The 16592-nt window shown below is 38.3% G+C and overlaps 1 protein-coding gene across 2 annotated transcripts in view; it reads right to left on the bottom strand.

The window, feature by feature from the left end:
• Positions 1–16592, bottom strand: part of LOC131428532 (RNA-binding protein asd-2) — a 361605-nt gene that overhangs the window by 112996 nt on the left and 232017 nt on the right. For both annotated transcript variants that reach the window (XM_058592533.1, XM_058592534.1), the window contains 2 exons: positions 9828–9944; positions 9526–9672 (listed from right to left, as the gene is read on the bottom strand). In XM_058592533.1, the coding sequence (XP_058448516.1) occupies positions 9526–9672; positions 9828–9944 (264 nt within the window). The remainder of the gene's footprint in view (positions 1–9525; positions 9673–9827; positions 9945–16592) is intronic.

A 16592-nucleotide genomic window follows, 5' to 3' on the forward strand; every position in this document is an offset into this window, starting at 1 on the left:
TTCACCGGCCATCGAAAGAATCCCGTCCATCATCGTTACACAATGAATGGCCTTCTTTCCGGAGAAGGATCCTTTCAGCGTCGAAAAAGAAACTATTCAAGATTGATGAGACGATTTCAGTGCCTCGGCGAGAACATAATTTCGGGGCTTCGGCATCCATTGTTGTCACATTCCGGACCGGCTAAGCGTGGCAAAGAAATGCAGAGTTCGGTTGATGGGTGGGCGGGAATCCGAAATCCAATTTGTCTCACATTCACATTCCAGCTGGTGACGGTGTCCAGTGACCAAGTCTCCAACCCACCGGAGACCGGTCAGGTCGAATCGCTTTGTAGTAAATTAGAACAGAAACCTGACGGTGGCTGGCAGATCAGGTTCACTTGCTCGCTTTGCCGCTCCCGAGAGTAAGGCTGATATCCGGTTCCATCTCCCTTGAAAATTACCGGGAAACCCCGAAATATTAATCCGAACGGTTCCTTTGGTGATGATGGATGATGGATTGCTACGAAAGGTTAGAGGGGAGTGGGATTATTTGTATGTCTGAAATGAAACTCGAGATGTTTCAGCAACATCAAACGGCATCAGGGACTGCTTCCGAGTTGCCAGTAAGCATTTTTAATCCGATTTAATCCGGGTTGGCATGGAAACCTCTTGGGGTAGCAGTACTGGTGTATGATGATTGAACTGGTGGCTAACAACATGTAGAAAAATACGCTACAATTTTTCTGATGCTCTACGATGATGCCATTCTCTGTTTACTACACTTGACATCAGTGACCGTAACTTAATTTTCTCGGTAGCCTTTTCCTGTTGCACGACTTAGTTTATCTTAGTTGCAAATTTGATTTCGATTATGGAATATGTGCAAATCGACTTTTTTATCGTTTATTCATATTCGGCTTTACCCCCGACTGATAAAATTCATTTTGGTCATAATATATTAACTATTCGTTAAATTCAACCATAAAAGCGTCGAATATACCTAATGTGCAAACAGCTTCTTCAAATTTCAGTCGGTGTTGAACAGTCGTTCGCACCGCACGCGTATAGCTCTTGGCTCCTGGAAATTTTTTCTGGCTACCGTTAGAGTTTCATTGATTCAAGGCTTCAGTCTTTTTCAAGGCTACCTGAATCACTAACAGTCTTTTCAAAGACTAACAATTAGTCAGTCTTTCTCAAGGCTATACAACGAGTGATATTAGAGTGACTAAGAGATTAATCAGCCTTTTTTAAGGCTAGCTAGGAGTCTAATCGAAGACTAATTTAGCCTAGTTAATTTAATTTAAAATTTCATTCATTTCAAAATGCCAGCGTCCAACCGGAAAGGCAACAAGCCTAAGGTTAAAATAATTCAATACGGAATAAATCAGAATCCGTTACTCAACATTTTTCTAATAACATTCACGATCTTATAAAATCTGAATGTAAAAATAAAAGACAACGGACGGATTTCCCTTCCGTTGATTATATGCCGTCTAACAATATTTACGAGATTCTTCCTGAATCCGATTGAAGCGACATAAAAGAAAATTCTTCAAAAATTCCCAAAATGGACGCTTGTCGTTCTGGGAAGAAACATCAATCTATGCCACCAGTGACGGTGATGATTTCCGACTTCAAAGCATTCCGTACTGAGCTTTCTACTTTTCTCCCGGAAGTAAAAGTCTCATTTCAAATCGGACGAAGAGGTGAATGTCGAGTCTTGGTTGCTGGATTGGAAGATTATGAACGTCTTATCCGATATTTGTCCGACAAATTTCATAAATTTTTTTCATATGATATAAAATCAGACAGACCTTTCAAGGCTGTCTTGAAAGGCTTATCAAATGATCAAAGTATTGATGAAATTAAAAATGAACTAAAAGAATTGCTTGGTTTTGCCCCTTCCCAAGTAATAATTATGAAAAAAAGAGCGAATGGTACTTCTAAACCACGCTCTGGAATTTCCCATGAACGTTACCTAATACACTTCAATCGAAGTGATGTAAACAATTTGAAAACTTTAGAAAAAGTACGTTTCATTTCTCACATTAAAATTCATTGGGAACATTATAAACGACATAATCGTATTGCAAACTTAACGCAATGTCGTCGTTGCCAAGGCTTCGGCCATGGAACCAAAAATTGTCATATGGATATACGTTGTTTGAATTGTGGTAATTTGCATTCGAAAGACGTTTGTCCAATGAACGAAACCACTGATAAATTTTCATGTTCAAATTGCGATGGAAATCATAAATCCAATTATTTGAAATGTCCTGTCAGGAAAAAAAATTTAAACGCTCGTTCGCTTAGACAACAAGTCAAATCAACGACCTTAAATTTACAGAACATACCTGAAAATCAAACAACCGTTACAAATGCCACGCCTAATTCTTCTAAGGCACTTATTTCTTCGAATTTAAAACAAAAAACAGGTACGCCTGCCAATTCGTCTTCTAACGAAATCAATTTATTGACAGGTAGATCGACCTCGTCATCATCTTCTTCTAATTTCAGTTATGCTAGTATAACAGGTAGAAATCTACCAACTATTTCTTCTAATGTAAATAATCAAAACACAGGACCGCCTTGCAGTTCATCTTCTAATGAAAACAATTTATTAATAGGTAGATCGGCCATATCATCTTCTTCTAATGGCAGTCTACCTACAAATATTCCTTCAATGACATTCGCTTCTTTAAATGATGTTGATTTAGGCGATATAACTGAAAATAAAATGATCTACCTACAAGATCAACTTTTTCAAATGATCATCCGAATGAATTCGACTTCATCACTTTTTGAAGCATTTCAAATCGGATGGCAATTCGCAAATAATATTACAATGAATTTAAAATTTAACAGTGATGTTAAATAATTATTTGAATATTTTAAATTGGAATATGGTTTAATTTGTTCAATTTCTTTAGCGAAATTTTCGGTCGATATCTTGTGAGTTTTTGCAAATCGCCTTTGAAGAAATTTAATTGTTCGCCGGTGCATTGGAATGGCAAATATGCTCCAGCGATGAAATAAATTTCATGAATGGTTTCAACTTCGATTCCCAAGCTTTCAATAACTTTAATAACCTGTTTTTCGTTTTAAATTCGAAGAAATCAGTGCTTCTTCACCTTTCTGGAAACTTTCTAAGGTTCTTAAATAAAAAAGCAAATAAATCTTCTGGGTTATCCACTGCAGTTGCTCTTCTAGACATAGAAAAAGCATTCAACAGTGTTTGGCACAAAGGTTTAATAGCAAAAATGTCTGATTTCCAGTTTCCTATTTATTTGATCAAAATGATTCAAAATTATTTAACTGATCGTACTCTTCAGGTTAGCTATCAGAATTGTAAATCTGAATTGCTATCCGTACGAGCCGGTGTTCCGCAGGGTTCGAGCGTAGCTCCGATCTTGTATAATATTTTCACTTCTGATCTTCCAAATCTACCCGTTGGTTGTCAGAAATCGCTATTCTGTGACGACACAAGTCTGTTAGCCACAGGTAGAAATCTAAGAGTGATCTGCAGTCGCCTACAAAGAAGTTTAAATATTTTCAGTGATTATCTGTCAAAATGGAAAATTAAACCAAAGCTTCTTAGGTTTAACGTATGACAAATAACTCATTTTCTAGGATCACATTGAAGGAATCCAGGCAAAGTGTAATAAATATATTAAATGCTTATATCGTCTTATAAACAGAAATTCTAAGCTCTGCCTAAAAAACAAATTGTTAATTTATTAACAAATTTTCAGACCAGCCATGCTTTATGCAGTACCAATTTGGTCAAGTTGTTGTTCCACCAGGAAGAAAACGCTTCGAAGGATTCAGAATAAAATTCTGAAAATGATTTTGAAGCGTCCTCCCTGGTTTAGTACAAATGAGTTACACAGACTCACAAATATAGAACCATTAGATGTAATGTCACATAATATTATAAGCAAATTCCGACAAAAATCGATGCAATCTTCAATTGAATCGATTCGCTCTCTGTATTAGTTAGTAGGTTAGTATATAAGTTCCTTTTCCCCATTTCACAATACAAGTAGGTTTAGAATTTTCCCTACACAAAAGTCTCAGAATTGCTGAAGCAAATGATGTCCTCATGGTAACAACCAAATCATAAATATAATAGGGCTGAAAAGTCACCACTTGTGGCTGAACACCCAATTTAAATCTTAATAATTTAATTTTAACTCATATTCCAATAAATAGTTATTTAAAAAAAATAAAAAAAAAGTTTCTTCGAATTTGATTTCTCGTATTACGATTTCTTTATAAATATTAAGCAAATCGATAGTTCCACGACAAAAGGGCCTAACTGCAGATGAGAGCCTCTCTTTGTTTACTTTCTCTTTTGATTCTCTTTTGATTCTCAAAAGTGGCCAATATAAATCGAAAGCTTGTAGTTTTACCTTCAAAGTTTTGCGAAGAGTAAAGTGTCAAATATAAAATCAGTTCGGTAAATCGTGAAAGAAAAAGTAAACAAAGAGAGGCTCTCATCTGCAGTTAGGTCCCACAGGGTGCTATTGAATTTTACCCGAATCGGACGTCCGGTAACGGGGTAAAATGTGCACAATTAACTAAAAACGTGCAATCCATTTTCTCAGAGACCGCTCATCTAACTTAGATTCAAATGAAAGGTCTCCTGGTGCTACAAAAAATTCCTGAATTTCATTCGGATGCGACTTCCGGTTCCGGAGTTATAGGGTAAAGTGTGTTAAAAGAAATCAAATTAAACAAGTAAGTCAAGTTAATAAATTTATTTTTTGTTGCATTATCGCACTAAATGATTAAACACACTTTACCCTATAGATCTGGAGCCGGAAGTCGGACCTAGATAGAATTAAACAGCAATCTATAAGACTGTAGAAATTTTTTTTGAGCTTAAGCTTGTGGAAATCGATCAAATTATCTCGGAGAAAATCGAGTGAGTCTCGTTTCAGAGTTTTTGACCACTAGTTCCGGTATTTCTGGAACCGGGAAATTGGAACCAGTATAGCCGAGGTCGATTTTGTAATATGATCCTTCAAGACTAAATCTTTCACACACCCCAGACCACACGCACTTAACAAAAACCCGTAAAAGCGCCCTTCCACGAAAACCTAGAAACCTAAATAAAAAAAAACATTTCCTACATGAAGCCAACTAAAATGTCAGCACTTGCACTTTCCGGTGACCCAGCGAAAAACACCGTGATCATAAAATTCGACTACAGAAACAAGGAAGCATCAAGTTTGAAATCGTTATGTCATCGAAAAAACAGAACAGCCTGTGTCGCTTCCCCCCTCTGCACGTCCCTCATGTCCCACAATCGATACAAGTCAACACGACCTAGAACAGCAGTAACTCAGGAACACACACTAATTCAAACCGACACTCACGAAAATAACCCAACATGCTATCGCCCTCTCCTCTCCGTATCACACCTGTTCACGCTCATCAAGAAGCTTTACTCACTCTCTTACCCACAAAATATACAGTGGCCGACACGATACAACGAGCCCCATTGGTTAAACCCGATTTACATTGCGCGTTCTAAGTCCTCCTTCCGGATTCTCAGAGATCCTAATGGTAAGAATTAATTAGCTAGGCTAGGAGAGAATACTCTATATAAGTAAACGAATTTAGAAAAATAAAGTTAATCTTAATCTTGGAAGTAACATTAACCCATGTTTTAATTAATTCTCAATTCGTTTAGCAAGTAACTAATATAGTAGCGCACAAATTAAATCAGTTTTGAGCCAAATCTACTAACAAGTAGGTACAAATTGAATAAAATATTTACACTTGAAAAATATAGATTGCACATTTACAACCCTGCACGCTATATGAAATCGTACAACGCACGCTGCGAATGAAGCAAAGCCGCACGTACCGACGCATACCAGTTTTGCATCGCTATTTTGAACGACGATTTGCGCGGAAGCGGAAGCCGGATCAGGATGAAATTGTACAGTATATTTAAGGACAATGAGAGCTTCAAATTGAATCATGATTCGTGAAAATCGGTTTAACCGTTGCGAGTAATCGAAGTGAGTTCCGTTTCTAGAGATTTTCTTCACTATTATCGGTGCTTTCGGAAGCGGAAACCGGGGACTAGGAGTCCCAAGGCAGGCTTATATATTCAAGGGCCGTTTCTTCAATTACAGCATCATCAACGTGCACTGCCCACATGAGACGAGACCCGGAGAGAAGGAAGCATGCTACGCGCGGCTGGAACGAACCTACGACAGCTGCCCATGGCGGGATGTAAAACTCGTCATCGGCGACATGAATGCTCAGGTAGGCCGGGAGGCAATGTACAGGCCTGTGATCGGTAATACTGTAATACTGGAACCGGAAGTCAGATCTGGATCAAATTTTCGAAGACTTTTTAACAAATTTTTCCTTTTATTTGCTTCTTAGTTTGTGGAAATCGGATAAAAAATTTCCGAGAAATTGAGTGCGCATTTTTTAATAAATTGCACATAAATTCTTGTAAATCCGGAACCGGAAGTTGGATCCAAATGAAATTCAAGAAAATTGTATCAAGCCATAAGACCTTTCATTTGAATCTAAGTTTGTGAAAATCGATCGCGCCATCTCTGAGAGAATTGAGTGACATTTTTATCATTTTGTTGGTGCATATCACCCTGTAAGTCCGGAACCGAAAGTCGGATCGGGATAAAACTCAATTCGTCGAGCTTAGTCGAATGGTATATGACATTCGGCTGAGAAAGGCAAAAATACATTTGTATTCCTCTCGAGCAGAGATGGCATTTCACCAGAGTGATACACGCTGGAGTCAGATTCTTGTCCACACCGAGGATGCAAAAAACGAAGCACCGCGCAAAGAGGAAAGCGCACTTCTTCTCAGTGTCGAATAGACAGCATTTGAGTGTGTGCTTGTGGTTAAAGCAGCTGGCGCGAGTGAAACACATTCTCTTCGCATGAATCGCTCACACGCGCTCTCTTCTAAATACACCCAAGTGACCACTGGCGCGTGATGGTGAGCGAACACTTCTGTGAACTTCAATTAATAGAGATTATATCTGGCCTTTCTATGAAAAATTTGCAAGGAAAACCGAAAATTTAACGATAAATTGTTTTATTTTGCTGATTTTGCGTGCCCTGCGCTTCATCTACGCAAACCATACACCAGAGCGCTCACCGGCGCGAAAGTATCTGCATTCACCTCAGAGAATTTATTAGTTAATGCTCTAGCACTTTGGTGCGATTCAGTGGAAGAGGTAAAAGGAAATAAACAAACACACTCATGATGCGTGCACACTTTATACAACAGTGGTGTATAAATGTGAAAGAGAAGAGCTCTCATTGAAGTTGTCAGTGCGAGGGGAGAAATTTTGCTTGCTCTTCGTCACACAGAGGAGATAGACATCTCTGCTCTCGAGTAGGGTGTGGAATATTCATTCACCGGTGAATGAATATATAGTTTCCATTGCATTGTGAACGAACAATTCCACCGCTCACAAAGAAGACGCCTTCCCAGCCAAAAAGAATCACACAAACAAAACGCTAGTGGAAGCAAATATATTCTATATATGCACAGATGGTACAGTGTGCTGGTGTTAGAGACTCCATGAAGCACAGAAGCCGTGAATATAATTTTCTTTCTCGTTGGTCTGAGCGTCGTTCTTCTAACAAAATATTTCACTGCAAGCTAACAATCTTCACGGGGCTAGATTTTATATTCAGTTTTCGCTAACAGACTGATGACTGGCTCTCCGAGCGCGAACGGATGTTATTGATGACTTTATGCCACGGAAACTGTTGCATATCACTTATTTAATTCATGTCAAGTTAATAGAGGGTGAGAATTCTTAGTTATACTTGAATATTATAAACAGAAGTAGCAGGAGCGCAGCAATTAGTAATGGCGATTTGGTGATCTCAGCAAATACTGCAAACAAACAAACGCTTCGTTTGGTGGGTGTTACAGAAAAACTAGCTCCTGCACTCTTGTTACTTCTGTAAATCAAGTTCCTGCTGAAAAGCGATTCGACAGTTAAGAGCCAGTCATCAGTCTGTTAGCGAAAACTGAATATATAATCTTCGTCACTTTGTAGCCCCGTGAATATTGAGAAACCGTAAGAAGGAGAAACAGTAGTAGGGGTGAATATTGTTTGTTCTCTTTCATTCTCGTGCATGGAAAGCCATTTCAATAAAGCAACAAGGCTCACGTTTCTTCAAAAGCGACATGGTTAAAAAAGCAGGTATATTCATGGATATCATACGCCGTGAAGCATGTATACTCATCTTCACTGCTTCATTCATACAAACCCTGCTCTCGAGTGTAAGATTCAGTTGCCGTTTACTTCATATTATTGAAATTAAAGAACACCAGAAGTAAACTTACCAAGATTTTTCACGACAGGATACACCGATATAAAAGCATATGTACAATGAAGCAACGCAGTTGACAGATGGTCAGGCTTTCAAAATGACATGTGACATTCCTACTCGGAATCTACTAGTGATTCGGGCTTGTGTGAAAAACAGTTTTTGCTATCTCAGCTTATTAGAACTGATTTATGTTCGACATTTAAGTTACCAGCATTTTATTTAAAAATAATTTGAAATTCAATACGAAATGTAAATTAAACGTTATTTTTTCAGAGATCAAAGCGACTGATTGATGATAAATTAATGGCTTCCGTTCCAGTAATCTCTAACGGAAAGCGTACATTACAATTGATAACTAAACACATCTAATAAAATTAGTTTACGCAAACCATTCTCGGAATTTCATCAAACAGCATTCTACCATTAAACTTCAATGACAAATTACCTTTCGACTGTATTCAATTTGTTGAAATCAGCACAATTCAATTCCGAATAATGTTCCTCGATTTAATTACCCGGAATATTGATGAAACCGGGTAACCGGTCGATGTGTGTTTGTGTGTGTGCGTGTAATAATATAACAAATCCCCACTAAAATTTCTAACGCCCCATGACAACCATCCAATTAGAGGCAACACAACATTGATGAAGCCATTGGTGAAAAATAGCACCAAAGTAACAAAGTAGGCACAGACATTTGAATTTCCCGCTTCCTTGTTGCCAACCGTCACCATGCAACAATTGACAGACAGCGAGCGCAGCATTCCGTGACGTGGCGTATGGAAGATGTTATCGCAAGCAACAGCGGGAGATTTCATTTGAAATGAGTGCCCCCCATTTGGAACAGCTAGTGAAGAAAAGGAACATCGTGACAGTATCTGGAGATTGTAAGCCAAGGCAGTTTTATGCGACAAGCCACGACACGACAGTTTCGCCTATCAACTCTGATGGGTTGCCATTATGGAGGATTTCCTAAATTATGCTAGAGTGATTTTCAGGCGGTAGAAACTCGACATTTACTATTTATCTACGTCATAAGAGAAATACGACACTATAACCCCGGTTGAAAAATGAAATTTTTGCCCAAGTGCAACACTCATCGCAACAGGATAATCATAATCCTTTGCTAATCTAATTCCTAACCGATTCCCCTCCAGCACTGACTGACCGGTAATTCCATTTGCTTCCCACTCGTATACTCACCGGCACCAGAAATCGTCGGACCTCGGCCAGGGCGTAGGCGATGCGGGCGTGTGCCTCCGCCGGTGCTGTGTAGGTTGAAATCTCGACGTGCAGATCCTCGGAGAGATGCGCATACCGTGGGTCGCCACTGAGTCGCAGTTCCTCTTCCTGGCGGGTTGTCATTTGGCGTAGCGGCAGTAGCGGTAGGCGGAAGCAGCATCGGCAAAAACAAAAATAAAGAAGGAAACAAATAACTGAGTTTTAACGCGATGGCGAACCGCCGCGAACGGGGGAGTGTGTGTGTGTGTGCAGATGATACTAACCTTCTTTCGATCTCGCATTGAACCCTTGCCAAGAACTGCCATTTTGCACATCGTTTCCTCCTGGAGCCGCTTTAGGGAATTTCCCTTTGGACCGAGAAGCTTGCCGACAAAGTTGAACTGTTGAAGGGAAGAAAAGACAAAAGACAGACAGGATAAGAAAATGCTTTCGGGGTGTTATCTCACTTCTGCTTCTGTGTTGGGGATTCTCGTGGTTCACCGATTCGCGACTCTCCGGCAGGATGAGTTTTCCGGGCTGGATGTGGGACTGGCTGGGAAGGGAGGTTTATTAAAAGCTTATTTTTGCTCCATTCGAACACGAGCAACAGGAGTGTGGGCAGTGAGGCAGACAACAACGACATCAACGGATAATGCAGAGTAGAACAGCTCAATTACTGCTAGCTTTTATGAGATCTTGGAAATAAACGAGCGTGCAATTAATTTGAAACGACGCAAGATATGCTAGCATATGTTGCTGGCAGTGTTCCGAGATGGGGGTCATTGTTTTTTTTTTATTTTGCTGCCCCGCAACAGCTTAGTGCTACCTTCGGAAATGGCACACTGTGATGTGCCAGGATGTGCCAAATCATAAACATCACGATCGTGATGAGCTCTTTGTGGTGTGCGGAATTGGCTTTTTACGAGTGTTGCTCGGCAATGTTTCAACTGGGAATCAACCGAATGTATCACATCCCATCAAACTGATCCTTTCTTATGTTGCTGGGACATTAATCATATAGTTTTACTTCAATTTCTGCGCTTTCGGTTTCCGAAATGAATTATCATGTAAAATCGAGAAAAAAAATCCTACGATTGTTTGCGACACCCATAAATACGTATATCTCAAATATTTCGCAAACTGGTGAACGTATGTCTTTTCACTGTATAAAATCATTTCTGGTGGTACTGCAAGCTTTTAGATCGAAGATGGCATTGGAAGAAGAGCAAAGGCGTGTGTATTTTCGAAATCAAAATACGGATCTGTTAGTAAGAAAAATTTCAAAAAAACTTGGGTTTCCTGCAAACACTGTCCATAGTGCTCATAAATCTTTCGACACACGTATGGCAACAGTCCGGAAGACTGGGAGCGGAACAAAAACGGACGCGAAGGAGAAGCAAGTATTACAGAAGATATCGGATCTTTCGGTACGTGCTGTGGCCAGAAAAATGAAAAAGTTTCCAACTTTCGTTCATACCTTCAAGCACCGTCAAGGTATGTAGTCGTTCAAGATGAGCTGTACCAAACCGTATTGATAAACAAAATGTGATAGCTAAAACCTAGGCCGAATATTGAATAAAAACAGCTAAATCTGTTGCAGAGAAATCTGTACAGATCCTTATGTACAGACCCCTAAAAATATACAGTTGAATGAACAAAAAACCTGTTTTAATTCCCCTAGTGGTGTTATGATGTCTTTCTCATATTTACTTATTATTTTTGTCTTTCTCATATTTACTTATTATTTTTCTCTATAGAAAGGTATTAGAATTGCTGGAAAAACCGACTTTCGAACGGAGCCTCGGAGACCCATAGTGTTATATACCATTCGACTCAGCTCTACGAGATCGGAAAATGTCTGTGTGTGTGTGTGTGTGTGTGTATGTATGTGTGTGTGTGTGTGTGTGTGTGTGTGTGTGTGTGTGTGTGTGTGTGTATGTGTGTGCACTTTTCGAAGATATTTGAACGCGCTCAATTTTCTCAGAGATGGCTCAACCGATTTTAACAAACTTGGGCTCGTTCGAAAGCTACTGTCGTACCATTGATCATGTTCGAAGATCAAATGGCTGTGACTTTTGGTTCCGGAGATATGATTGTATAAGTGACGTAACCGACAAAAAGCGTTGTATTTGAACGCGCTCAATTTTCTCAGAGATGGCTGATCCGATTTTAACAAACTTGGGCACGTTTGAAAGCTACTGTCGGGCCGTTGATCAAGTTCGAAGATCAAATGGTAGTGACTTTTGGTTCCTGATATATGATTGTATAAGTGACGTAACCGACAAAACACGTTGATTTTTACCGCTCTTATATATAAGGATGCCAAAATTTTGGGATCAACTCTATTTTCGTAAAGTTCTAGTGCTCAAATGTTTAAGCACCTCGAAAAAAGCCTTCATGCAAAATTTGACCTAAATCGGACATGCTTAAGGGGTGCTGCCCGGTGGTAAATGTTTGACAATTTTCGATCTTGAAAAAGCACCATAGGGGGGAGTACATGAAATTTCCAAAATCGAAAATTTTTTTTGATGCCGAAACTCTTAAAACTGCATGAAACATCGAAATTTAGTGTCATCTCAAAAAAAAAATTTTTTGAAAATATCAACTTTCTGGGACTTGGAAAAATTTTCATATTTTTTCTAAGTCCCAAAAAGTCGACTTTTTCAAAAAAAATTTTTTTTTGAGATGACACTAAATCTCGACGTTTCATGCAATTCTAAGCCTTTTGGCATCAAAAATTTTTTTTCGATTTCGAAAATTTCATGTACTCCCCCCCATGGTGATTTTTCAAGATATATGAAAATTCCACTAAGTGGACTAAGAAGGCTTTTTTTAGATTAGCATCACTGATTACAAATAGGCAACGCAAATGTCAAGCACTAATTTGGAAAAATGATGCTGACTGTGTGACATAAACACTGAAGCATGCTTTTGTGAACTACTCGAATCAATCTGCATCAATTGTTGTCAAAATTAGTGTCCAAAATTATTTATTAAAAGTATGAAACATATTTTCATGAATGAATCATGTTATGAAAGAAGAGAAAGGCATTATCACACCACTAGATGGATTGAGAAGGGTTTTTTTAAATTTTTTTTTCTATTTCTTTCCATCTGACCTGGATTGATCTCAATGGAGTTTTAGGTGGAGTGGGAAAAGCCCATTTGAAATTCATCAAATGCGCGTAAAAACCCATCATCTTTTTAACATTTTGCATATTTGTTTACATAATTACAATTCAAAAACATTAGCCTAACGAATAAAGGTACAAACATTGTCTAGTGCTAAAAAATAATTAAGTTTTACTTATAATCTATCTGAGTCTCTTAAGCCTATTCATGAAAACAACACTAGATGCACAAAAGTCAAAAAGGTCGTACACACTATTGAAAACATTGTATATTACCCTAATCGGTTCGTTCTGACCATACTCCGTTCTTTGTAAGTCGAGTCGCAAGAAATTTCGCGCTCTTAGCGTTCTTGGAGGGACATTAAGGGCTGAGGACAGTACCGTAAAGTAGGTAGGTTTTTTGCTATTTTCCCGTTTCAAATAAAATTTTTTTGGAAACGGTGCAGAATATAGAAAAACCCACCCGACAATGTCTTCGAAATTTAGTTGAGAATATTCTGTGAAATTTTCAGAATGATTCATTGAGTTTAGCGGTCGTGTTGTATTTTTTTGCTGACTGAAGAACTGCTGAAAATTGGAACGCTCGGAAATGCATACCTCTACTTGTTCATCGAGCATCTCGGCTTTGAAGGCTTGTATCATAAATCTACCATGACAAAGTCTAGATAATTTAGTTTAGATGCGATTTGTACATAAAAACATATATGTTACCGCGATAAAAATAAAGTCTTGTGTTTTTTCTGCGAAACAAAGTCAGTTTCAATGCATCCACCATTTTTTATTCGCTTTGGTTTCCTGATTCCGCATTCTGAAAAAGGAGAGAGAAATAAAATTGACTCGACAAGGCTGCCAAACACACAGACATTCAATCTTTGTGAAAGTTGAATATTTTTTCATTGTTCATTGGAATCCATGTAATGTCCAACCCATACGATAGATTTATGTGATAAAACTTCTCATCAAAATAATAAAATGTATGCTGGCAACCCGGTACAGTTTACTCATATACGAGAGAGTACGAGAGAAATACGATGCGCAAAGGGAATTGAGCGAGCCACGTGGTCGATTTAAAACTCAACACGCGACCCTCTGTCCTTAGACCTTAGTACATATATGTGAGAGAATCTCAGTAGCATAAGCTTGTCCATTTAGCAATTTCGCTCTAAATGCAGCTCTGAGTATATTTCGTCGTTTGTCTAGTGTGTCCATGTCGAGCAAACGACAGCGCTCAATGTATGGTGGAAGCTCTGACGGATTACGTCTTGGCAGAGATCTAAGAGCAAATCGCAGAAATCATGATTGTACTGCTTCAGTTCTATTGATCCAAACACTGGCGTGAGGACACCAAATATGCACTGAGACTTCAAGGGTAGACCGTACTAACGCGTAATATAACGTTCGCAGGCAGTATGGATCAGTAAACTCTTTGGCGATCCTCGTGATGAAACCTAGGTTTCTATTTGCCTGAACAATTATATGCGAGTAGTGATGTCTGAAGGAGAGCTGAGAATCAAGAAGCACACCCAGATGTTTGAGAACAGTTACTCTTTCCGCATACATAAGTCTGAATCCTGGTGGGATGACAAAAGAAATGTCATTAAAAAATAATGAAACCAGCAATGGTCCAAGATTGCTTCCTTGAGGAACACCTGATTCGTTAATGAAGTTGTGTGACCCGACATTTCCTAGCTTCGCTGGTAAAACTCGGCCAACGAGATATGATTTAAGGCACAAGAGAGATATTACTCATAACATCAAAATTATTATTGTGGAATTCGCAAAAACAACTGATTATTGAATAGAAATAGGATAGTTTGTTCGGACTTAATCTAACAAACTGTACAAATCCTGTTTACCCTGTAGTTCCAGAACCGGAAGCAGTATCCACAACAAATTTAAGAATTCTGTATGAAACTGTAAGACTTTTCCATTGAACCTATAAGTTTGTGAAAATCGATTTGGCCATCTTGAAGGAAAGTGAGGGAGACCCTTTTGCAGTTTTTAAGCACCATTTCCAATCTATCCGGAATCGGATTCAGATGACCAGAATAGCCGAAGTTGGTTTGTTTGCCAGCAACAAATATGACCTAAACATTGGTACAGTTTTGAACCTAGTTAAACCTAGACTTACTATATCATGCTCTTTTTCGATTAAATCAATTAAATGAAACCTAACAAACGAAGCGAACCTGTGTTTATGTTACCTCTGCATATGTAAGTCGAGCTAAGCAGCATGGATCAGCAGTATAAAACATGTAGTAGGATTATAACATTATTTTATTATTATTATTATTATTATTATTGACATCATTACACCACCGGCACGGTATTACAGCACTACCGGATGTGAAAATTTCATATTTTTTCAAAAAAAAAATAGAATTCATTGACATTCGTTTATTCTTTCGGTCAAACTGATCATAAAATAGCTATAATTTTTATCAACCGCAGCACCGTCTTTTACCAATATTACACACTAGTAGCAGGCACCCGTAACCGTTTCGATTTCTTCATAGCGTGTACGAAATAGAATAAAACACGCATCGTTTGTTTTATGTTTGCTGCTTCTTTCGGTGTGGTACATATTGTCATTCTATATGGCGATCTGAAAACATTGACACTCATCGCCGTGTAACTGCGGAACCGGAAGTCAGATCCAGATGAAATTTCACAGTAGCTTCAAAGATAATATGAGCTTTAATTCAAATCAAGATTTGTGAAAATAGGTTCAAGCATCCGAGAGAAATCGAAGTGAGTTCTAATTTTCAAGTTTTTCTTGTCCACTTTCGGTGCTCTCGGAACAGGAAAAGAGGGGACCAGTAGTGCTGAATTAAGCTTTTATGCCCACAAACTAACAAGCTCTGCAAACAAGAAGAATTTTTCAGATAGTTTAATGGGATTTGTACCTGTTTTTGACCATCGTTTGTGAAAAAATAATAATAAAATTGGTATTTTTTCACTTATCACGCTTTAGTTTTGAAACCAAAAGTCGGATCTGGATAAAGTGTTCTAGAAATTTTTAGAAAATTATAAGACCTTTCATTTGAATCTTAGTTTGTGGAAATCGGTTGAGCTGTTTCAGAGAAAATTGAATGCACATTTTTTCTCTAATTTTCACATATTACCATGTAACTCCGGAACCGGAAGTCAGATCCAAATGAAATTCAATAGCAGGCTATGGGACTATGAGACCTTTCATTTGAATTTTAGTTTGTGAAAATCGGTTCAGCCATCTCAGAGAAAAGTGAGTGCATATTTTGGGACATACATACATACATACACACACAGACATTTGCTCAGTTCGTCGAGCTGAGTCAAATGGTATATGACATTCGGCCCTCCGGGCGTCGATTAAAAAGTTGGTTTTCACAATGATTGCATAACCTTACATCTTAGATTGAACAAACAGCAAATTTGTGTTATTCCAAATTTTGATGTGTCCAGATTTTGTCGCGAACATGTCTGAGAAATTTCTTTTACTTCGATCATACAGGTTTCCAGATAAAAATAATGACCTGAGTCAGAATAAAAGCTGTTACCATGGATTTTCATCTGAATAACGATGAATTGATTTTCCGATCGAATTTCATTCTCATTCTTATTCATTTTTGCTCTTCAGGTACCCTAAAACCTCAATTTAGGCGATTAGTTTTAAGCGTTTTATTTGAAATAACGCGATATTTTATTAAATTTATGCGAAATTTAATTTGCACACCCCCGGCTTTACGCGTAAATTGAGGTTCCAGTAGACTATCTGGCCCTCATTACCGTTCTCACTTCCACTTTCACATCATTCACATATCACTTCTCTTGATTTTACCTATTAAAAAATTATTTTTTTCTTCAACAAAATGTTGGCGGCGTGATGTTCATAATGACATCAAGTTCATCCAAGTAATTACTATTGTCTCTGAAGCG

Source organism: Malaya genurostris, chromosome 2 (genome assembly GCF_030247185.1).
Source record: "Malaya genurostris strain Urasoe2022 chromosome 2, Malgen_1.1, whole genome shotgun sequence".
Lineage (NCBI taxonomy): Eukaryota > Metazoa > Arthropoda > Insecta > Diptera > Culicidae > Malaya > Malaya genurostris.